This window comes from Caloenas nicobarica, chromosome 6, assembly GCF_036013445.1.
Source record: "Caloenas nicobarica isolate bCalNic1 chromosome 6, bCalNic1.hap1, whole genome shotgun sequence".
Taxonomy (NCBI): domain Eukaryota; kingdom Metazoa; phylum Chordata; class Aves; order Columbiformes; family Columbidae; genus Caloenas; species Caloenas nicobarica.
Window position 1 is genome coordinate 19316416 of NC_088250.1, and position 23849 is coordinate 19340264.

Sequence of the window (23849 nt, forward strand, 5' to 3'; positions counted from 1 at the left end):
ACTTTCATTACAAGTACTGTAATTAAAAAGGGTTGCAAACACGGGGTTTCCCCATTATGGTCTTTGATGCAAAGGAGCTGGTTTTTTCTAGCTTCTGACAGGTGACAGCATTTGCCTTCCTGAGTCAACCAGCATGAGTTAATGGTGGCGTTCTCATGAATGGAGGTTTGCAGAACCCGTGTTGGGAGACACAAACACTTAGAGCCAAATACAAATTATTTTAATAAAAGACCTAGCTAACAGTCGTTAAATATAACGGCAGTTGTTACAGCATGAATAACTGTTGTTGCTTACTATATGAAGATTTCAAATGAGATTGAAAACAAAATTGTTATTTCATAATATACTTTGTTCTCTGTGACAGCTGTTGTTTGTAACCTTTAGAATTGCACATCATAACATAACTCTCTTAATACCTGATGGTTCTCCCTTTGGAGATGAGAGAAGTTAAGCACACACAGCCAGGTCCTGTAATGTCGGGAAGGGGGAAGCATTGCACAGAAGGCAATTCTGGGAAGCTCCACAGAGTTGCCTTTCATTTCATCCTTTGGAATAATGATGTAGAATCATCTAAAACCTGTCCAGTCCTAGACAATAGAGATTAATGTCATGGGAGCTCCCACAGGCTACGGCCATCCGTGTTGCTTCCCAGCTTCTTGAACCAGCCTGGATCCCCTATAGCCCAGCACCTGCAGCAGCCTGCAGCTACAGAAAATACTGGCCCCAAAACCGTGCTTTGTGGAGCTGGTTGCCAGCCCAAAGGATGGCACGATGTTAGTGCAGCCCGCAGTAAATAAATCAGAGAAACATCACATTTGACTGAGAGCATGGATCAAAGTTGCAGAGAGTGTATGCAATTATTCAGACGCTTCCAAGAGCTTCTTCCGTGATGGCCTCTGCTTCCATTGGTACTCTCCTATTGGCTTTTTTTCTGAGGCAGATGATTTTAGCAAATTTGCGCTACCTTTCTGCTGGCTTAATAAGTAGAAGGATGTTGTAGCAATAATTATAAGTACTCCTATTCTGCTGCAATTCAACACAGGCGATGGGGTTTAGATAGATTTAGCGTGTGCAAAACTGTTCTGAAAGTTACTAAATGCTTCTCCTTCTTAGAAACCATTCTCTGAAGGCAAGCTTTAGTAATTTGTAAAAAAAAAAGGAGGAGGAGGGAAAAAAAAGAAAAATATCCACGAAGTACAGCATGTTTCTTGAAGCACGTTTCACTGCTTCTTGCTGGAGACAAAATCTGCTGCTCTCTTTTTCAAAATGCACCTCTGTAGCCAGATTTCATCAGGACAAGGAAGCATTTCATTAAAGTGAATATAATTGTCAGTTGCCCAACCATGCCAAACAGGGGTAGTGAGACCTTTGAACACGCATAGCCCTCCACACCCTCTGTTTTCATCTCCTTATGTCCTAACCACAGGTACCTCTCTCCGTGGCAGCAGTAGCTTTCTTACCCTTATTTACGGGCTCCTGTCAGAGAAGTGCCGTTCCCCTGCCCTCAGGACAGCCCCACTCCCGTGTTACGTGGATTATGCTTTCGTATTTGACCTGTCATGTCACCACACCAGTTACTCAGATACACAGACTGTGGAAATGCCAGTCTATGTGTGAGGTCTGTTTCCAGTTCAGTGGAAGATGGATATGCTCCAGCGACCAAAAACCTGGCACACAGCAGCACATATGTTGATAAAGGAGTGAACTGATGCTGTGCTGCTTAACGCTACCGCTCCTGGGCTGAATTCCCCTGTGTGCCACCTGGCTGTGACACCTGGAGGGGACCACCCCTATGGACAAAGAGCCTCTGAGGGTAGCAGAGCTCTCCTGCTACACATTCTCTTGCCTTGCGAAGGTACATGGAAAGGAAACAGGCTATAGTTTGCACTTCCACAGTACCCTGAATTCCAGATGCAACTTCTCATTGTGGCAAATGTAGTTTAGAGGAGTTTAAAAGTGGCTTCAAGGACCAGCACCTCTACAGAGGCTTCTGTAGCTAAGCGACAAGAAAATATGAGCACCGAGGTGTATCTATGTTTAGATATATCCTGCTTCCCTGATCTGTACTCTTCAAATTGGCACCAACTCCCTAGAGAGTCCTGGAGAGCAGGGAAGTGGGTGCTGAGGGTGATTCCTCCTTGGGGCTAAAGGTCCCAAGGCAGCCCACCCTCTCCAGTTTGTTAGAGGGGGCTGTGGGATGTGGGCAGCCTCTTACCACCAGCAAATTACCTCTGGTGCAAACTGGTTTTGTGCTTGCCTCTTGTCTTGCTCCAGGCCCCCTCCCACCACCCCCTCCCATGAGCAGGAATGGCAGCATTTCCAGGGCTTTGCCTGCTGCTCCCCAGCTGCCCTCCCGGGCAGGGCTGGACAGCCAGAGAGGTGGACCCCGACCGCCGCTTCCTCCCGACCGACCAGGCTCGGCAGCACCGCCGCCACCACCGCCGCCGTCATCAGCTGTCAGAAATGGCTTCCAGGACCCAGGTGACGGTAAGCTATCTTCTCAGTTGTTTGCCTTTGATAGAGACTGTCTAGCAGCTTTTGGCCTAGAGGCTTTGTTTCTAGTGTATAGCTTTGATTTCTGACCAACAGAGGTGTCATTTGAGTCTCAACCCTGTCAAGTAAGAATAAATACGCCATACGTAGAGCAGAACTGCAAAGCTGTCAATACAGTCTCCAAAATAAGCCTTTGAAAAAGAGCCTGAAAAAAAGAAATTTATTCACTGTGCTTTGCTTTGCTGCAATACAGAAATATGGCCTAACAGGATTGTTCCGACTCTAATATGAATTCAAACCATAGCTACACCAAGACTCTTTGGAAGTGAAAACAAGTTAGATGATGACTCGAAAGCTGAAAAACAGATGGGGGAAGAAATTGTCAGAACGCTGTTGAAAATGTCAAGAATCTCTCTTTTTGCTAGTGTTTATTGAAAAGGAGAGGTACAAGATTGCTGTGTTTTACAGATTCGCTGTGCTTTTCTTTTTAGTTGTTTTCTGTTTGCAAAGGACAGATAAATCTTTCAGCTAATTATGGGAGGCCAAAATTGGTATTTTTGACAACTATAAGTTTAGAAAAAGCAAGCAGAAATTAAAACTGTAATTCATGCTTTTCAAGCATCTTCACATGTCAGGTAAGGCAGGTGGGTCACAAACACATTTTCTTCATGCACATGCTGTTTGCAGGGTTCAGAACCTGCAGCTCCTTTCCACACTGGCTTCTAATTGCAGCCGTTGGGAGTAAACATAGGATGCCGGTAAATAACCACATGTACAACTGCTGGGCAAAACTTACTCAGCTGTTCATTACGTTATGCAATAAAATGTAACAATATTGCAAGAACGTTATGGTTGCAAAGTCCTGAAGCAGCCAAGTGAAAAAATGAAAAGGTTTAAGATAGCCCACACTTTCTTCCTTGGGCCTCCAAATTCAAGTGCAGTGCAGAGCTCTGTGAACATTTCCTAGTATTTCAGTGAAGAAACTGATCAACTTGCTGTGTTCTTCAGAATGCTGTACACTCAGTAAATACATCAATAATGTCCCTCTAATCTCAAGAGATATACTGTCAACTGGTGTATTTTTCTGGTTTTGATGCTAGTTGCATACAAGTTTCTCTGTCATCATAAATTTCATCATAATAGCCTCAAATTTTCTTCTTCCTGTGTAAAAATTAAGAAAGAAGAAACACCGCTTATAAGTCAGTGTGCTTTAAATTATGCTTTTGAGCTCTATATGTCAACAAAGTATGAATATCAGAAAATTCTATACCCAGGAACAAAATACTGTTGGGAAGTAGGAGATACTATACATTTCCAGTATCAAGTATATATGTATGTGTGTGTGGATAAAAAAGCAGATCTGTTATGGAAGAGAACATAGCACTTATTTCAGAATTATGGACATTTTCCTATTGGTGATTTTGCATTAAATTGGCAAGTGATCAGTTGAAGTTAATAAGAATTTTCATTCTCAAACTAACCTAAAGCATTTTCTTCCCTGACTTCCCAGTAGGCTGCTGGTTCAGTACTGAGCTATGTAAGCATTTTGCAATATAAAATGCGTTAAACATGACGTTAGTGTCAATTGACTTTCCTGAAGCTGTGTCACAAAACTAATGAGTGAATTGCATGGGGTTTTTTTCAGATGAATGGGAAAGCAGATTTTCTTTTCATCCTATATCTGATTTGCCGCCTCCAGAGCCATATGTACCCGTGAACAGAAGTTATCCCAGTAAACTAGCAAGAAATGAAAGTAGAGGTAAGTTTGTCCCACTTCTGCTGTTGGAATTTCAGCATATCATCCTAAAAACAAAGTGGATGGGGAAGAGACTGAATACTGAGGTTTCAGAACTTCTGAGACTAACAGCCTGGTCACCCTTCCCTACCATACAGAAAAAGTTAAATGTAGCTTTGCAGGCACAAGCCCTCTTAAACTTGTATTTGAGGGGGAAATTGTTTGGTTTTTAAGTTGGAACATGTATTGTAAGGGACCACTTCTGCCAGTTTAGTCAGCCCCCTTCTGCTACGGGCAGTCAGAACCACAAAATCTCCTGGGACTTCCTCCTCATTTCCCATCTAAATTCATGCTCAACTCATTTATTTTTGTGCCAACTTCATCCTAGAGTTTAGTTATCCTCCCTCCTTGGTTTGTTAAATCCCTAATATTTTTTTAAGACAACAGTCATAGCCTCCTCTCAGCTTTTGTTTTGCTGGGCTGCTTAAATCAGGATGTGCTACACTCTGCTTCCAAGCCATATTTTCTGATCCTCAGGGTTGCTTCTGTATACATTTCAGTTTGATTTTGTCTTTTCCAGTGTTACACACTGTTCCAGTTCAGGTCTCAACCATGTCTTCTACAGCAGCATAAATGTTTCCTATCTTCATTAGTGGTATTTTGCCTGATACACCCAAGGATCAATTTACTTCTTTCACAATCAGTGACATCGGTAGCTCATAGTTATCCTGTAATCATCTGTACACTCAGATGTTTCCCCTCCCTCTCCTGTTTCCAAATGATGAGGTTTTGGTTTGGAGCAGAAATTCCTGTTACTCTCTGACCCTTCATTTGCCCTGTTAGCTTTCATCCCATTCAGATTACTCCACAAAGAAAGACTAATATTTTTTACGTTTCATTTAATGAGTTTGCAATGAAAATATTCCCATAGGGAAAAACATTAGGAGCTTTGAAATGTTGCTGCATTTAGAGCTTTCCATTTTCACTGAAATTTGCAACTGTTGCAGGTAGCACCGGGAAGGTATGTGTTCGCATAAAATAGTAAGGCTCACAAGAACTATCAATCTGGTTTGAGAAGGGGACAAAAGACTAAAATACATATGCTTTCCAGACATTTGGGAATAGAGTTAGTTTAAAACTTTCTTTTACACTGTTTGAAGTTCTGATGTTTAATAAACTCAAAACTCTACAAAGATATTTTTTTTTTTTGTAAAATGATTAGGCACGAAAATGAGTAGATCTTCACCAGTTACTGACTTAATGTCTTGGATGTAAAGTCCCACTTCAAAAGAAACCAGGGAGAGTGACACAAAAAACTTTCTTTCTCTTTCAGGTGGCTCTGGCCGAAAAGAAAGAGGTGCCCCCCCGCTTCCGCCTATACCAAGGTGAAATGGGTTCTGGCCCATCTTTGGGCAACATCTGTTTTCAAGTTTCCTTCAAGTCAGCTCTCCTGCCCACATCATTGGAAAGATGTCTGGTTTGCTTTATTTCCACTTTTGGCTTGTCAGCTGGAACAAACTTCAGTCTCTATTACAGAAGTAACAGATGCAGCTTATGAACTGTAGTTGCTCACAGCTATAAATTTTATTTGCTTGTACCGCAGGCTGTCATAAAAGGCATTTTGTGGACCATACACAACATACGTGCATCATGCTTACCATGTCCAGCCCTGTCCCCTTTGAGAGCTCCACAGGAGTTGTGGCTTTTAATTTAATGAGAGCTGGAACAAAGCTGTTTCATTCACTCTGGGTACAGTGGCTATATTATTTGAATGATAAAGTACAATCTATTTTCTGTTTAAAAAAAAGTTTGTGGGGAAAACCATGTAGCCAAGAGTCCCCTAGATCCTTCTTTGCATGCCTGACTTGGCCCATCTGCTTCTGCAAGCCATAGGCCTACTATATGGTGATCAAGAGTTCATCCTAAACCTTTTCACTTCAGCTTAGCCAAGCAACACTTATTTCAAACAAGAGCTCGTACATCCTGCCTGGAGGACAAAGTGTGTCCGGCCTTGATTTTGTCTGCAAAGAGTCTTCCAAAGAAAAGCACAAGTGAAGAATTCAGCAGTGTACAAATATATATATTTTTAATCCCTCTTTCCTTGTTTTTAATAACATTATGCTTTAGTTCAACTAATTCTTTCCTACTCTGATGTGGACCCACCCACAGTCATCCATGTCCTGGATTATTGTAATGCTCTCTACCTGAGACTACAATTGAAGAGTCCTCAGAAAGCCGTCTTGGTGCAAAAGCAGCAATTATTTGTAGTTGCAGGCTCCTTCTGTAAAGTATTGCTAACACCAGTGCTCCACAGACTGCCTTCCAGTTGTTTCTTTGGTACAATTAAATGATGGGGCTTGACTTAAAAAGCTTCCTGGGGCTTAGGTCACAAGTCTCAGAGAGGTTGTATTTGACTTGCATTGCAGTAGAGCAGCTGAGGTAAAAAATGTGCATAAGTGAAAGCTCTTTGATGTAGGGAAGGAGGTTTGGGGTTTGTGCATTCAAGTGAAAGCATCAGCTCCAAAATTTGCTGTCTGCACTGGTTCAAGAGAAATGGGAAGATCTGGCCTTCTGAGTTTACCATGAAGCCTGTCCTTTCAACCTCTGCTGAAAGGGGTCTCCGCAGAGGGCTGCAAGGCTTATGTTAACAGAAGAGAGAGTAAAGTGTTCTCACATTGTGACAACTGGTTAATATGTTTAATGGCTTTTGAATTTTGTATATGAGAAAAGAGTTTATTGTATCGGTGCATGTTACAAATGGATCTAAACATGTATAAAATGCCTTTGGAAATTAGAGCAAGATTATAATTCTGGATTTGAAATATTGCTGAATGATAGGTCTTTGTTAATTGGACTTCTGAAGATTAGTTCTGAAAAATTTCTCCACTGTCTCCTCAACAGTTTCTGTTTCTTCAGTGTACTCCTTGGATCGTTACCAAGCCTGTATCAGCAGCCATGCTTAATAGTCATGTAGGTTAAGAAAATGTTTCTCTAGCATGGGAGACATGATCCTAAGTATGCTCTGCAGCTAGAATGAGGTCAGTCCTTGAAAATCCAGGGAGTTTAGCCGAAGAGAGTCTGGACCCCACTGGAGTGTCTGTGCTCTGGCAGGAGGTGTGGAGGGGCAGATCCCCGTTCTGCCCCACAGCCTGGGCAGTCACCATGAAGGGGATGACCTAAGAGTTGGATTCGGATTTGGCCTGATCTAATTCAATTTAGCCTTTTCAGTGTTTGTTTACAAAATCATGTTAGCTGTGATAGCATTTGATTATGTACCTGATTTTTTTACATTTTTATATCTAATGAACTATTTTAAGTTACTATTTATGGTCTTGAACCTGCAATTAAATGCGCAGGCGCAGGGATGTATCTACATCTAATTGCAGGATCGTGGCTGTAAGAGTTTCTTAAACAGATATTAGTGGGACCTCCATGTGACAGGTGCACCTTGGGATCAAACATAGCAATACTGAATTTGTATATGTATTTTATGGATGTCATGTCAACGTATGCACTATACAAAGTGCCTGTCTCTTTGGGATATTATGTGAATAGAAGTCCAAATAAGATTTTTAGGATGATAACTTAAAAGATAAATTATTGTATTCATGTTATTCAACTGAAGCACTTATAGCTTTCTAAGGAACAACATTTTGAATTTAAGAATACAATATTTTCAGTACCTTGACCAGCCAAATCCTTATTAATACCCAAATAGCTACGCAGCCAAAAAAAAAAAAAACCACCAACCAAACCTCCAGAAATGATACCTTTCTTGTAACTTACTAGCTTCCAGCATGACCATTTTACCTTGAGAAAGTCAATGAAAATGCTGCACATCGTTCTGCCATATCCCAGCATCATTCAAAATATCCTATACTTGATCTTTTGAGCAAGGTTTTCTGACTAAAAATTCTGGACCACTACCAAAGACTTGGCAAACCAGCCTCAATCTCACTTTAAAATGTGTTTTGTAAAAGGACCTCAGTCAACAAGCCAAGAAACCTGAGCTGCTTGTGTTTGAGCACCACTTTGTACTATAGAAACCTCTTCAGAATGGATGTTTGGCATATGTGTAAAATAGCTTAACAATGCAGAAAGAGATATTTTTTTCACCTAACAACTTTATTGCTTATGTTTTTTTGCTATAAAAGTCCCTAGATACATTCTAGAACAATGCAGCATTTTATCATTCAATAGATTGCTTCATGTATCAGTAGCTAATTACAATACGATCAGTATTAAAGTATTTATTTCATTATGAAGTGTTAAAAAGAATGCAAGACATACTGAATCAGTGGTGCCTTATGACTTTTTCAGTCAACTTTTCTGTCTCTCACTAGAAAAATTAATAGGCGTTGCTCTTCCAAGCCCTAATGCAGACAGTGCCGACAGTAGCGTCACACAGTGTTTGAGCCAAGTCCTGCTGCTGCGGTGCACTCGCTCTGCCAACTTCATGTTGAGCTCAGTGTGTGCAGAGATGGTGGGACTGGTCTTCAGGTGAGATGTAGGTGGGCACTGGTTAACCTCAGTGTCCGTTCTTGGTATTGCTCTGGCAATTCAACCCTTTCCCAAACCAGCGTCTCACGGTGCTGTCCATACAGCCCAGCTGCCTTCAGTGTGGTTGCATATGTTATTAGAGGACTAAATTTGATTTACTGCTTGCATATAAGATTTAGTGGGTTCGTTTCAATGGCATTGTATTATAACCTTCACACCTAAAACTATCTTTTTATCTCATCACTAAGACTCACATTACATGACAACGGCCATGGATGTTCATTTTTGGTTAACTCAAGTCAGTAAATAAAATGGGAATAAGTTTTGTACCATGTTACAGTAATTTCTGCTCAATATTTTTGGAGAAAAAGCACGTTATGTCTGTTATGACTTTCTGCGTCAGCCATTGGGAGAAGAGATCACACTGGTTAATGTTGAGAATAGTTAAAGGAATGCAGCTCGTGATTCAGGAAGCATGTATTTCTGTAAATGAACTACTTCTTAAATAAGGTCACAAAGTTCTTGTTTAGAAGCCAGCATTTCCAACATTAAAACGATTGTAAGAGCAACATTTTTTTTTCTTCAAGACTGAACTATTAAAGAAGATCCTCAAATTGTTGCTTGAAAAACTGGACAGCAGTTTCTTCTTGCAGCAACAACTGTTTACATGTCACCTGTAGAAGCAGGTCTCCATTGGAGCAGAGGATGAGGGAACTAAATTGCTATAGTCCTTCACATATATTGCAACATAACAATTTTCTGTGTAAATGTATGCAAATAGAAAGGGCGTGCTTTGCCTTTGAAGCAAAGAATAGAATTGAATTATCAAACTGAGATTATTTTAAGCAGAATGTCAAATGTCAAGAGACCTAGAGAGGGTCCCTCAGCCACAGGACGCTGGAAAGGAGAAGATCACTCATTCAATTGCCTGAATGTTGCAATCAGTACTAGAGTACAAATCACGATATAAAATGTTCATGTGCATAATACCACACCACAACAGCATGAACACCGTTGCTTCATAGTCAGGTGCGAAGAACCTGTTATGGCGGTACATTGACTCTCTAACTTATATTGTATGGACTTTAATCTTTCAAACTGTATTTACCAGAAAATAAGGAGAATCTCTTACCTAAGATACCTGGTAGCACATTAAGTGTAGCTCATTCATGGATTGGTTCTTTGTGTACATGGGGAGAAAACAGGGATCTCATAGCCTGTAAGGTGGACGAGTCTGGTCCATTCAGTTGAAAGATAAACTTGGAGCGCTGGCAAAAGGGCTGTTGGAGTTACTCAGCAGAAGCAGGGCACATGTATATGTTCTCAGTGAGTATGTGGCAGGTAGGTAGACAGACTAAAAGAAGAAAATGGAAGGTGCATGTCTTTAAAAAGGGAGTAACCCTTCAGAGTGTTGCCATTTTGAAATACGGTTTGTCTGTGATAAATATTCTTTAGTGTAAACTAATACATGCAAACGAAGACCTCTAAATTGGGACTTCCAAAGCCACACAAGACAATGGAAGAGAGAGAAACATAGGTCAAGCAGAAAGTAACATGTTTTTTTCAGATGCTTAAAGTTTGAGCTTTTTATAAAATATTAATCTAGTTCTGTGAATATTTTTCTGCTTAACATTTATTTTGTAAGTGATTTTGTTCTCCTTATTTTTTCTGTCCTATGCCAAATAAATTTTACTTTTATTTAACTGGTGGTGCAGACTGTTACCTTGAGAACAATCAGGGTTGTTTCCATGACAGAAGCACATGTCAGCATTAGCAGGAGCTGAGGGTGAGCCTGGCAGGAGCTGGGGCAGGTTCTCCTCCCCTCCTGCCTGCCGTTGCGCGGCAGCGCCGCGATAACGCTCAGAGGACTTTGGGCCTCCGTACAGTGAGGATTAGACAGCTGCAGATAAGGAGAAATAATTTGTTTGGTTTGGGATAAAGAATATTTGGAAATCTGTGGTCGGTGATGCTGTACTTGTAGGTGGCTGTTGTGTGAGCTGTGGGCACTGGCTCTGGGCAAGGCAAGCTGGGCACTTGGTGTGGGGAGATGACATGGAAAATCCCTCTACTTAAGCACAGATTTTTGTGCCTCTTGTCTCCACTGACTAGGCAGACGGCTTCCAGAGAATATCAGACAAATGAAACCATCCTTTTGACTTTGGAGCCCTGTTCTTGGGTCTTGGATGTGAACCTTTTCAGATAATTTGGACCAAGTTTTTATCACACAAAGGCCCTTTGATAAAAGTCCAAAGGAGGCTCAAATTCAGGCTGCACTTCCAGCTTCTCCTGAGGAATTAGAAAGGGTGTTTAAAACCCTGAGTTAAAAAGCTCTACGCTGTAACTCATCTGTCTTTCAAAGCCTTAAGCAGCAGGTTTACTCTTACACAGATGGTGGATCCTTTGACATTTATAGGGACTGCTTGTCAATACTTTCATTTTACAGACTGGGACAGAGACCTCAACTTCCTTACAAGGCCACAGCTCAGATGTAGCCCAGAAGCTCACTGGTCCCAGTGCCTGGACTATACAAACAGAACAGCCATGACGGAGGGTGGGGGCTGTAAAGGAGCTGGCTCAGCAAGCTGAGGGACCTTTGTTTGCAGATCTCAATGCCAGTAGCCTTGAATGAGGACTTGAAGGTATGAACCTAATGGATCAGCTACCAGGACTCTCTATCTCATGTTTTACCATAGGAGACATGGTTGTTTCTGGTTTTCAAGAAATTCAAAGACTTGATTGACTTTGGGAAGAGGGAACTGAACTAAGCATGCTGTGACCTAGTCATAACCACAACATAGCCCTTCCTCCATTTGACTCAGAAATGCTGTTGCTTTAAAATAAACCCACAGACTACACTGTACAACAGTTCTGACTGCTCCCTGCAGTTGCAGGAAGGCTCACGTGTTGCACACACAAACACATCCAACTCCTTTGATCGTAGTTCAACAATTTCCAATGACCTTCCTGCCTTGTGTGCACAGGCTGCTCCCGTCTGCCCTCTCACCCAGCCTGACTTCATTTCACATTGAAAATAGTAGGTTGGTCCTGGCCTCTTGTTGGTTTGGGGGCTAAATATCGGCCCATATGTCCTTGTACAAAATATCATGTATTATTTAGGCTAACTAACAAAATAGATAAGAGCCTTCAGGATTTGTTTTCCCCAAGCTAACAGTAAGTATGATGAGCAATTCTTAACAACTCTTTCTGCTGTCTTACAGTTCTCTGAAAATTACCCAAATATGTAACATGATGTAAGCTTGATTCCAAGTTTCATTTTCTGTTATACTTGTAGAGGTCCTATATGTTTTCTTTTATACAAAATTAAACTGTAAGATTTACACTTTTAAAAGAGCTCATAATTTTCATTTGTTGAATAGGACTCTCTGTAATCCTAGAAAGTTCATACTTACTCTTCCAAGTTGTGAGGGTCTGGTGCATACAGTGGCATGCCAACTTCTAAATCAAATAAATTTTATTTCATAAGCAAAAGTGTTTCCATAACATTAACTTCTACCTACAAACAGAGCTGTGCCTGGGCTCCACTCCCCCTTTCAAATATATCACAATAACAATTTTGCAGAGCACATGAGGGCCTCTGTAACCTGTTCTGTACCCTGCTGGTTGTTGTGACTTTGGTGTGTCTGTGCTGCTCGGTGTACGTGTGTTTACACAAACACAGACTGCTAATCAAAAGCCTTGGCGAAGCATAAAAGTAAACAGAATGGCACTTCGTCTCCATTCTGCAGATATTGCAGCAGTGCTGAAGAAAGAATAGTTTCTTCTACAAATGTGAGCTACTAAAAGCCTCCAAACACACAGATTACATCCACTGGCTAATGTAGAGGTCTTATAAAAACACTTCTGAGCAGAATGATTTTTTCACGTTGCAGGGTGATGCAATCAACTTCTTCAATAATAACTTGTCTTTTCTATAACTCCTGAAGGCATTCCTCTAAAAATTTGTCAAGGTTGCTGTAAGTCTCAGAAGATGCTCATCTGACAATTCCCTCCCATTGCCTCTCTTGTGCCTGGGAAATCTCCTAATACAGGCTTCACTAGTCCAGTCATTTGCATCCTAGCAATGTAAGTGCACTCTGCTTGTGTATCAGACCTGTGGTGAGCAGCTCTGCTCTCACTTCCTAAAATGAGGCTAAACTGCTTGTTGTTTATCTTACAGCCCCTAAAAGCTGTGAGGCGGCAGCTTAATGGAAAAGAAAATGTCTCAGTTGTGTTAAACTTTCAGTTTAAATGGTCACAACTCTCTGGGAAAGACGGTGTGATGGATTCCTTCTGTAATGGATGGAAAAATCCATCTGGATTTTTCAATTGTTAAATTTTAAAAAAAGCTACTAGTTTATTCTGTTCTTTCATAGCTGATGGAAATAGATATTTAAACATTAAAAAATTTGATACCTAAGCATCTTTATTTCAACAGAAGTGGGACACAGAAATGATCTGTCACACTTTCGTTACTTGCTGCATTGGCAATCAGACTCTTAACCTATCTACAAATTTCAACAGCTGTCTGGGTACATAAATAAACCTGAGGAAAGGATAATTGACACAAAAATACTTTGATTAAAATACAGAGAATAAATTGAGTGGCTGCTGCTAACCCTGCCCATGTTCAATATTAATCTCTTTATTGAATAAAAACATCAGATCAGATAATCACTTCTTCAATCTCAAAACACATGTTTATGGCTTAAGATATATGGCTTCTGCAGAAGCTACATTCAAATTGTAAAATAGACCCTAGCATGAATGCTATCTATCCGATATTGCCAAGCTTTCTATTCCACTACAATGGGGCACTTTTTCATTTTCATAATATTTTCTCCCTGTTTTTACCATTCTTTTTTTCTTCCTCAAATAAGTTATTTCTTCAAGAATGCTGGAGTTTAGCCTATATAAATACCTTTGTCATTTTGAACATGAAATTCTGCTTTTTGTGTAATTTTTTGCTAGAATACAGCAGAAATCTCTGCCTAAGCACCCCTGAGGTAAAGGCAGGCAGAGGGGCTGAGGACGAAGGGGCTGTTGCTGCTGTTCATCTTCCTCTCACCAAAACAGGAACCGCTCATCCCTCCCTGCAGCCGGGGCAGGGCTTCATCACTGTGCAATTCCCTTTTCAAAACCATCCCCTGCCCAAAGGGGATTACTTCAGCTACCTTTGGCATTTACCTGTGTGCACAACTGTTTGGCTCCAAGCTTGTGCGAACACCATACCAAATTTCCTTCTGAAAATGTTTTTGTGTTCATGCCAGGATGGGTGTTTAGGTGGTTCTTAATCTCACATCCTACCCCACTTGAAGTAAGCATGTGAAATGAGTCTATCCTGTCCTCCATTCTGACAGAATTTTTAGTAAATTCAGAGTTGGGGTGAGCCCTCGTGTGCCCCGCCGAGCAGCAGGCACAGGGAAGCGCGGCTGAAGGCTGAGCCCCCCAGGCCCTGAGAGCACAAGGCGGCCAAAGCACTTGGAGCACTTGTGGACAGAACAAGGTAAAGGCTACAGGTGAAAGTCTAGGCTTAAAACCCAGCCCCTGCCATATGTGTGTTGATACTGGAACCAGCGTACCCTGTAAATAATGTCCCTTGCACCGCTTGTCAGAGACTGTTGGTTCTTTCTGTGCTGGCTAAATGCCACCCCTTGCTGCAGACTGCTGAAATCCTTCTGTTGAGGCTTTTGTTTTTCCTCCCTATTTAAAACAGAAACTTTCACTTCTGCTGTTTGGCCAGTAGCATGGGTTACTTACAAAACCTGGGGACCTTTGTTTGCAAATATACAGATAGCCTGTCCATTTCCTCTATAGTTTATTCTCCTCAACTGCATCTGCAGGACTGCTGCTGCGCCTCCATCCAAACCCCTGCCAACTGTGGGGCTGGTGTGTTTGCTCCAGATTATCGCTGATTTTAAACAAAAATCCTGCTGCGCGCTTTCAGAGAATTACCACAAGCCCTCTATGCCAGGAGCTTCATTCCTCTCCCTCAGTCACAAACTGGTCACTTGTGTAACAGGTAAGGAGACTGTAAATCCGTTTTTAGCTGTGAGCATTTCTAATATGAGTCCAAGTACAAGCATGCATCATAAAATGAGAAAGCTTGTATGTTTGTATTTGTTTTTAACTAAGCAGGTGTAAGAACAGGTGTGATGCACCTCCAGCCTAGGAATTTCTGCTTGTGCTGTGAAATACTCCACCTCTGATGAAAGAATCATAGAATCATTTTTGTTGGAAGAAACCCTCAAGGGGGTCGCTTTTTCCAGGAGAAGCTTTGTGTCCTGTAAGTTATCTAAACTTCTCATTCTAAGTAATCAGACTCTCAATGCATTATGGAAGAGCATGTTAGATGGTCAATTAACAGCAAGAACATTCCCTGCAATCATCATCAGAGAATTTTATTCTAAGCACTTATTTTTAGAGCTCTCTTGTTTTAGCATTTTTTTTAAGCTAGCTTTTATTCACACGCACACACATTTTCATACAGAAAATTATTTATTGCTACGAAATGCTCTAGTTTCCATAGCAGATGACAGTTATGAGCCCAAAAAGCACAGTTTGCCAAGCCCCGCAGATGCAAATGGGTGAAGCGAGGCTCCCCCGCGGCCGGGGCATCGCCCACCGCCCGCGGCAGCACTGGGCACGCTGCGGGCACTGGCTGCCCGCGCTCCCCCGGCTCCAGCAGCTCCTTTCAAAAGTAGCTTCGCTCTCTCCACCGGCAGCAGGACTCCCCTTCCCGCTCCCCGCCGGCCCCGGCCCCGGCCCCGCGTCTCCCGGCTCTGCCGAGCTCCTTCCAGCCGAGGCAGCACTGGTGTGAGGGGAGCGGAGCACTAGGGGGCACTTTTGGCCGCTTTCCTTAATTTTGTGCTTCCCAGCCAGGAGGAGGATTATGGCACTTAATAGATGTTTCACTACTGTACATCGCTTGTATGATAAACAATTCATAAGCCGTGGTCCTAGTATTTAACTATTGACAATTTCGATTGCATGGCTTTGCTATGAGCATGTGGCAATGTCTGTGCATCATTTCAGACTACTGCTTGCTGTCTGACCGTTGGTACGGCAGCGTGCTCGCTCCAGATGTACACAGCCTGATCCTCCACGCAGTTGCACAACTCTTAGGCAAGTAAAATTCCAGTATTGGCATAAAAATGATGCAACAGTATAACACGTCTGGCTCTACTCTGTTTCAGTTCAACCGAAAGCAGAGGGCTATTAGACCTAAACAAATAAAGTCTTTAAAAAATAAAGTTTAACTGCAGCTGGAGGAGAAGGTAAGAATTAAAATACCTTTTTTATTGAAAATGTCAAGTGGAAGTGTGAAAATAAGAGACAGTTTTAAGAAAGCCATGCTGAAAATATTGCAATATTAAAACCAATATTTACTCAAATATTTAACAGAAGAAGGAAACTCCTTTTTGCTGTGAGTCAAAGAAGACAAAACCACAGTCAGTCTGGCAATCCACGTGAGTTTAAAATATTGGCCGTGAATTTAAATGAACTGCCAAACTGCTGAACGTAATCAGGAAAAGGTAGGAGGAAGGAACATCAGGGAAGAATCTGTAGGTTACAGAGGGAAAAGTATAAAAAAAAGTATAGGTACAGGAGCTTTATGCAGAAGAATTCAGGAAGAGGGTATATTGATACTCTCCTGTGACAAAGTAGCGGTGGTGAAATGAAGAAGAAATAAATGAACAAAAAAACTACTGGATTTCTGCCAAAACAGACAATAGACTGCAATGTACACATTGTTGGAAAACGTTTAAACTGTGTTTGTGTAAGTAACAAATAGTGGCTTAAAAAATGGGGTATGATGTGATAACAAATGGAAACTTAGTAAGTGGAAAGGGTTTACAGAGATTTTGGTCATATCCTGAAAATATTTCCAAAGCTTTCAATTTGTGATGCCAAAATTGTTTTTGTGGTTTATTTGTTTGTTCTGGGGACTTTGTCTGGGTTTTTTTACAAATCAAGTGCCTGCTGAATAAGCAACAGGTGAAGCAGATCACACATCAGAAACAGCTTATTTAATCAGTGCGGCTTACTTTAATAGAGTTTTCCTGAGTGAAGCAGCATTTGGTAGCTCATGTGTAATACTGATGATGCTTCTGTTTTTGTTTTGGGGGAATTGGACTGAATTTGAGCGGTCTTACAGTATCTGAATAGTTAAGAGTACTGAGAACACGTAAGTAACAAGCTGCCTATGTCTAAATGAATGAATGTGTTTTCTTGGGTCAAGAGAGAGCTATAACTCTTGTGTCTTGCTCTTAATATTTTTGCCACATACATGTGGGTATGTGAAAATGTAAAAAAAAAAAAAAATATCTTAAGTGCCTACATACAGTAGATACAGCTCTAATCAAAGGCAAATAGATAAGACTTGATAATAATTTTCCAGATAAACCTTTCAAAATCACTATGTTAAAATATTGATTTCTTTGCATGACTCTTGCATACTTTTTTCTTACCCCCCTCCCACCCAGTCAGACTGCTTAGCTTGTTAACTCATCTTTGAGTACTTGTATTTGACTTTAGGAAAGTTACCTTCTTGCTGAGCCAAGTAACAGGTTGATACCATAGTACCAATGATGAATTTGTACAGTTAGGAGGTCTCTGCAACATGATTTTTTCTCCCCTGAAAGCAATTTCAGAAAAAAAATCTCATAGTATTGAAATAATACAGAGCTATTCTGAATGTTACTGAATTCAGTGCAATCTAATTTGAACTTTTTTCTTTACTTTTGCTTTAGAGAGTTGAATTTCACCGTACACAACATTTACGGCTTTTGCTTACAAGAACAGTCCGTTTCAACAGATCTGGACACCCATAATTATTGCTGAAGTTTTTGTTTGACTTTCTGCAAGCTGACTGTGCTAGCTTCACTTATTTTCTTTCAGCAAATACAATATTTTGAAGACTATAATTGCACCTCCAGGTCTGTGACCAGTAATACGTGCCTTTGTCTCAGCCACAGCATAAAGTGGAAGTGAGTAGATATAATAAACGTGGACTTTGCAAAACCAGCTTGAACGTACATGCTGTCTTACAAAAGATTCTATACCAAAAATACAAATTAAGTTCTTGTAACCAGTAGAGATAATGAGGGGTACTACTGTGAAATGTAGATGAGCAGATAAATAGCTTTCTTGAGAAAGAAGATGTTTTACAAAAGTATTCCAAGGTAACCCAAGTGAATGTAAACATCCAGTGCATCCCTCATCATTTCTGTGTTAACAAGCTTTGGGCTTGTGGGTGACAGCATCTGGGTAGGTGTTCTCCCAGCCTCTGGGTAAGGCTGCTCTCAGGGACACAAGTGTTGGCTTTTTCATGATGTTTAAGCCTCAAAAATTTGGGAAATTTTTTCATGGGACTGTTAAGCACTTTCCCTTTGACACCACCCTCCAGAGAAGAAATCCAGGGGCCTATTGCCTGTCTACAGATTAATTTTCCTCAGATTTCTCTTGTTGCTTAACTGTCTCATCAAACATAGGTTTATTGTAAGCTATAGTTTATTTTCCAGTAACCATGTGAGTCAGCGTAAGTGATCAGACACATCTAGATCCAGATAAGCACTTCATGTTCTTCCTGAACATCCTACGCACAACTGCAAGAGAACAGACATTAGAAAACAACAAACTTTCCTGATCTTGAACTGCACTTTTAGATTAACAAAGTTAAATATGCGTTTTCAGATGGAGTCAGCTAAGAAAATTTAACGGAAGTTGGGCAGAGGTCCCTGCCTTGTGTGTTATATAGTCTGTTTATCTGATAAGCAAAAGGCAGTATGAGAACAGTAGTTCTTCCGGTACTGGAGTTACAAGGTCATGTTGTCTATAGGCATAATTCCAATTTTCATATAAAATTTGGCTTCTTGTCAAGAACCAAGGAGCATTGAGTAAGTATTTTTCCTGTAATTGAATATAAGGAGATTACCTAAGAAGTGCTAGGCTCTCCACCCATTGTTGTAATTATTGTGTTAGTAAGATCTTTGGATTTTTCCGTGCCGTTGAAAACTAGGTGCACAGCTGTCTAGAAATCATGCTGAGATTACACCTGTAGATTTCCAGACAGATTTCATCCTGATGCATTTCCCAACATTCTTGCTGTCTGCTCATCCTCTATATTCTTATTTCTCTCTATTCCTGGAAAAGCCACTTTCTTATAATATCCTACTGAGAGGTTTAGAGAGAGATTAGTACTAGATTTTCAGTCAATAGTGCTGCTTTGAAGGTCGCTTGACACTTCTGTCATAAGGTGGTGTTGTCTTTCAGATATCACCATGCCCTAACAATTTGGCTACAACTTCCATGCTAGCTCTCTGAATCTTTCTAGGAAAAAGCACCCTTACTTTTAGTATTTTCAGAAACAAACTGGAACAATGTACTTGCTTACAGTAAATGCCTGAGGTCTTTTCTTCAGAATGCGCAAGTGTTTCAGGTTTTGCAACAACCACTTGCAGTTTACCAGTAAAGTAGCCTTCACATCAAGGACAAAGATACATTTGTGATCCTCTGAAAATCTGTCCAAATTGGCTCAGTTGCATGCCTTTGAGAAATATGTTTGCATCTGGACACGGCTCAACCTTAAAAGCTAAATTAGCTGAAGCCTGTTGTCACTGAGAGGGTTAAGCTTCTTGTAGCTCCTGTGTACATGTAATTGTTGCAGGTAAATGAGTATGACGAAAGCCACAGGTCAGCGGGACGACTCATGTAATAGTTGCTCCAGTTGTGTTTCACTGGTTGAGATGTTGCCCAGATCAAAAAGTAGGAGCTGTCTCTCCTGTATGCTTGGTTCATGATGGAACATAAATGGATGGAAGCATCCAATTTGAGTGAAAACAGAACAAAAATCAAGGCGGGAAGCAGTTCATGCCTATGTAATGGGTGGTATGGGAAAGCTCAAGAGGATCAAATCAAGATTTTGGGGACAACTTTCAGTTTTATGTTTATTTAGTAGCTCTTGCAAAGCTTAGCTTTGCAACACCAGTAGTGGTGTTTTCTGTGATCTACATTTCTACTGTCAAAATTGAGTTGCCAGTGGTGGAAGACTGCTGTGATTGAGAGCTGATGGACTGTGTAAATCTGTCCCCTCAGTACTTTCTAAGAAAACCAAAACAACAACAAAAAACCACAAACAAAAACAAAACACTTGCCTCTCCCCTACATTATTCACACTATCGTAGCTATGGTCATCACTAGTCCCAATGTTGGGGGTTTTTGTTAGTGCAGGGAGGGCTTTTTGATATTTCTATGGGTTGGGTGAAACTCCATGAGAACCGGTGTCCCTGTCTGTGACCCTTCATTTACAAACATCTTACAAGTAAAAGGAAAGTAAACTCTATTATAAACCCAGAGTGCTGGAACACAAAGAGGCTCCACCCAAAACAAAGGTACATTCAAGGCCAGAGAAGAACATGTGGCCCAAAGAAAAAGCCTACAGAGCTTTGATTAAGTACTGGGTGAGTGGGGAGGAGGTGTCATTTAGAAGATACTGTCCTTTGCTGTTCTAGGAAGCAGGGCTTGGTACAGTCTTAGGGAATATTCAGGAGTATCCTGGGTATCCAGTACTGCATTAGAAAGAATTCTTGACTCCAGCATTAAGTTATCATTGCTAATTATCCAGGTCTAAAACATGCTAACAAACTGTGTTCCTAACAGTTCCCAGCCAAGTGGAGAACTGGTCCTGCAACCCAGTGTTTCAGTTATTCATTGAGCTGTTCTGGTGGCATAGTCTGGTTAATACAGATTTCATGTTTCTTAACAGCGTAGGGGTCAAACCCTGGCGCTCTTCTCTCTTCATCACAGAAATGGCTACATGCCAATGACAGTTGTTGCTAGGCTGATTATAATATGCTTTAAAAAATAAAAATTTTGAAGAGGAAATATGCTATATTAAGTCCTACTTATTTATTTATTTGAAATAATTTTCCCTTATTTTTTCTTAGCAGCTACGATTCACAAAACTTGCTTTAAATAATTAATCTAAAATCTAAATATAACTTTCTTGTATTTTTTTCTATTGTTTTATCTCATAATGTGATTTTGGTACTACAGTTTCGTACTTTTGAGTATTTCCATTCCTTGGTGCTGCCCAAAAGAAAACACAAGACCCAGGTTAAGTGCACTTTCCTATTCGAGGTGTGTGCACATGCTAGAGCTGAGATGGAAATACAGCCCTGTCTCCTGTAACTGCTCATCCCCTGCAAAACCATGCTGTTGGCTCGTGGGTATCAATAGCAATCAATAAGCAGCCTATCCGGCTAAATGTAAGCTCTCGTAAAATAATGCACCGAAGGATGGTAATATTTTAAAGTACTTTATTAAATGCTGAATCACTAGTGATCTTTTTAAGAGGAACAAATGAGTTCAGGAGAGGGGAAGGCATGAATTGTTCCCAAGATTTCTTAGAACATCCTGGCATGCCTTCCTTGCTACACCCCAGCCCATGTCCCCCTAAGGCATGTCATTTCTATAGGGAAGGGTGCAAGGCAGAAAGCAAAAAAAACCTGAAAGGTCTTATTATACTGTACTTTCAAGAACTAATCCAAATCAGTTTCAAAGTAGTCTTTGTCAGGTGCCAAACAGAGAAACTTTAACATTGAGTAAATTAACAACTCGTCTTTACTAGTGTTCGCACCAGAGAAAAGTGTCACCCTAGTGTTACAGCAGGCCAGCGTTACGTAACCAGCCGTACTGCCTTCCAGTGATAAATGTGTGTTTGTTGGCATGGCTTTTGTACAACCGCTCTCTGATCTTTCAGTTGGTCCCCTCTGGTTTTGTCTCCTCTGGATGCTACAGGAAAGGGCAGAGGAACAGTTCTTTTTGTGGTTCAAGTTCCTGGGTTGGAGGGGGGAACTACGGAGCATACGGGCTCCGGATGGCACCACACCAGCCAGAAAAGTTCACTCGCTCCAGTTGGGACACTTACTACTGTATGTCTGCTACACTTAGGTAGAACAAGCTGGTTTGCATCAGATGAACCGTGGAAGAAAGTGTACGATAGGCAGAATTCCACACTCGCTGGCTTTGTGGCAGCAGTATCTGGCTTGGTTCCTAGAAGTCAGGTGGCTTGAACTGCCGTCTCCTCAGCTGCACGGAAACCAGGAGGCCACGAGAAACCTGGATCTTCTTTTTCAGCAGGAAACTATTACCAGCTTTTACTGGAGAAACCACTGACTGACCGGCCTGGGGGAAGCGGTGCCCTGTGGTTTCTAACCGCTCTAGTGGTCTGAAAGCCGAGACCAGCGCAGGCACCCGGGGCCCGGGCGGGAGCGGCGCCGCTACCGGGCCGTGCCGGGCAGGCGCGGCGGGCCGGCCCTGCCTCCCGCGGATAAACGGCCCCGAGCCCCGCGCTGGCCGGTGCTGCAGCCGCGGGCCGAGCCTCTGCCCGGCCCTCCTGCGCCCCCCCGGCCCGGCTGAGGGCAGGTGGCAGCCGGCAGCTCGGGCTGCCGCGGGTAGAAGCCGAAGGCGGCGGGGGCTTGTTCCGCTCCCAACAGGGAATGCGGCTTCCGAGAGCGGGAGAAGCCCTCGGGGTAAGGACGCGGCGCGGACGAGCCGCCTTCCCACCCGCCGCCTCTGAGGGTTCCGCCGGCAGCCAGCCGCCCGGCTCCGCGCCGCCGCCATCTTGCGGCTGACCCTCCCACCCGCCGGCGGCCGCCGCGCAGCCCCGCGCCGCTGCCCGCCCCGCACAGCGCGGCTGGGCGCCCGCCCGGGGCTGCCCGGGGCTCCGGAACGGGGGCGGCGCCGGCGCTCGCCCCCCCGGGCCAGGCCGGGTCCTGAGCCGGCAGCGCGGGGCGGGCCGGGGCGGGCCAGCCCTCCCCTCCTGGGCCTCGGTACCGGCAGCCTCGGCCTTGAGGAGGTTCTCACCTTGGCAGAGTACGAGTCCTCCTTACGTACCCGTGTGCGGGGGCGCCTGCCAGAAGCGAAGTCGGTAAGCTGTCCACCCCTTCCCCCGACTTCTAGCTGTATTTTCTAATGAGGCAGCTGTCACACAGGGTAGCGCTGGTATCTTTTTTTGTATCTCGGGTGTTTCTGAGTGAAAATGCTGTGGTGACCATGGGAAGGAGAGCAGTGATGGGCGAGGAAGGGGCAGACGCGCGGTGTTTGTTTTGCTGTGGCGTTCTCACTAACACGGAGGATGTTTCACCTCTGTTGGGCAGGTGCAGTGAGCGAGACACTTCTTAAGGGCTGCCAACAATAAAATGTGATCTGTATTCTGAAGTATATTTTGCTCTTTGCTTCGAAAGCATGTATCTATCTGTTGACAAACCCTAAGATGAGCCTAACTGAAAATTAGGGGGAGGTATGTTTTCCATTTTGGCTCGGTATTTCGTGCCGTTGGCAAGCGTTGCTTCATTTGGCGCAGTCCGGACCCGCGCTGGCACGCTCCGGCGCAGGCTGCGGCGCTGCGGGGCTGTGCGCTCTGCAAGTCGCCTGCCCAGGGCGGGTCTGGGCCGCCCGGGCTCCCCGCGCACACACCGTCCCCGCGGGCCCGGGGCTCGCTGGCGGGGGCGGCACAGACAAAGCTGAAAAAGGAAACGTGAGCGTGAAGAGCAGCTGCTCGGGGAGATGGAAAGTCTCGTATCACTTGTTGCATTGGTGGTGGCCCACTTCTTGGGTTAATTGCTGCGGCAATAGTATCCTGTATCTGCTTTCTTAGCCAAATAGAGAGAAAAGTAAAAATCATGGTTACCTTGCAAGAATAGGAACTGCAGTAATCACTTCTTTCCACTTTTATCATTGTAACTCTCTGAAGTTGCTTCCTCTTTGACTGACTTTACAAACTCTTATGTGAACGTGCGTGTGGTACGTCCTTATCTGAGCTGCGGATGAGGTGCTAGAGCTGCCATGAACGGTAGCTCCTCCTGCCCCCACTCCACTTTCAGCCTCCTGAATAAAATAATGTGTCATCCTTGGATGTTTCTGCATTGCATTGAAGTAGGAAATGAGGTCACATTGTGGGATATAATTTATGAACAATGTGCGCAGCCTTGCCAGTGTCACCAGAATTATCCTGAGAGTGATTATCAGCTGAAAGCTTGAGAGTTAGAGACCAGAGAGAAGATGTGCATTGAGATATCTCTTCTATTCTCTCCTACCGTCTTTGACTTTCATTAAAAAA

At 42.7% G+C, this 23849-nt stretch overlaps 2 protein-coding genes across 4 annotated transcripts in view; both read left to right on the top strand.

The window, feature by feature from the left end:
• WIPF1 (WAS/WASL interacting protein family member 1) overlaps positions 1-10431 on the top strand; it is a 58206-nt gene extending 47775 nt beyond the window's left edge. For both annotated transcript variants that reach the window (XM_065637729.1, XM_065637730.1), the window contains exons 7-9: positions 2275-2487; positions 4139-4252; positions 5562-10431. In XM_065637729.1, the coding sequence (XP_065493801.1) occupies positions 2275-2487; positions 4139-4252; positions 5562-5617 (383 nt within the window). In that variant the 3' untranslated portion in view covers positions 5618-10431. The remainder of the gene's footprint in view (positions 1-2274; positions 2488-4138; positions 4253-5561) is intronic.
• Positions 10432-22091: 11660 nt separating this feature from the next.
• Positions 22092-23849, top strand: part of GPR155 (G protein-coupled receptor 155) — a 31949-nt gene continuing 30191 nt past the window's right edge. Inside the window, exon 1 of one of the 2 annotated variants that reach the window (XM_065638204.1) lies at positions 22092-22260. The gene's annotated coding sequence lies outside the window, so the exon portion shown is untranslated. Of the gene's footprint in view, positions 22261-22401; positions 22659-23849 lie in introns of those variants that run through there. The other variant, XM_065638203.1, reaches the window with a different exon arrangement.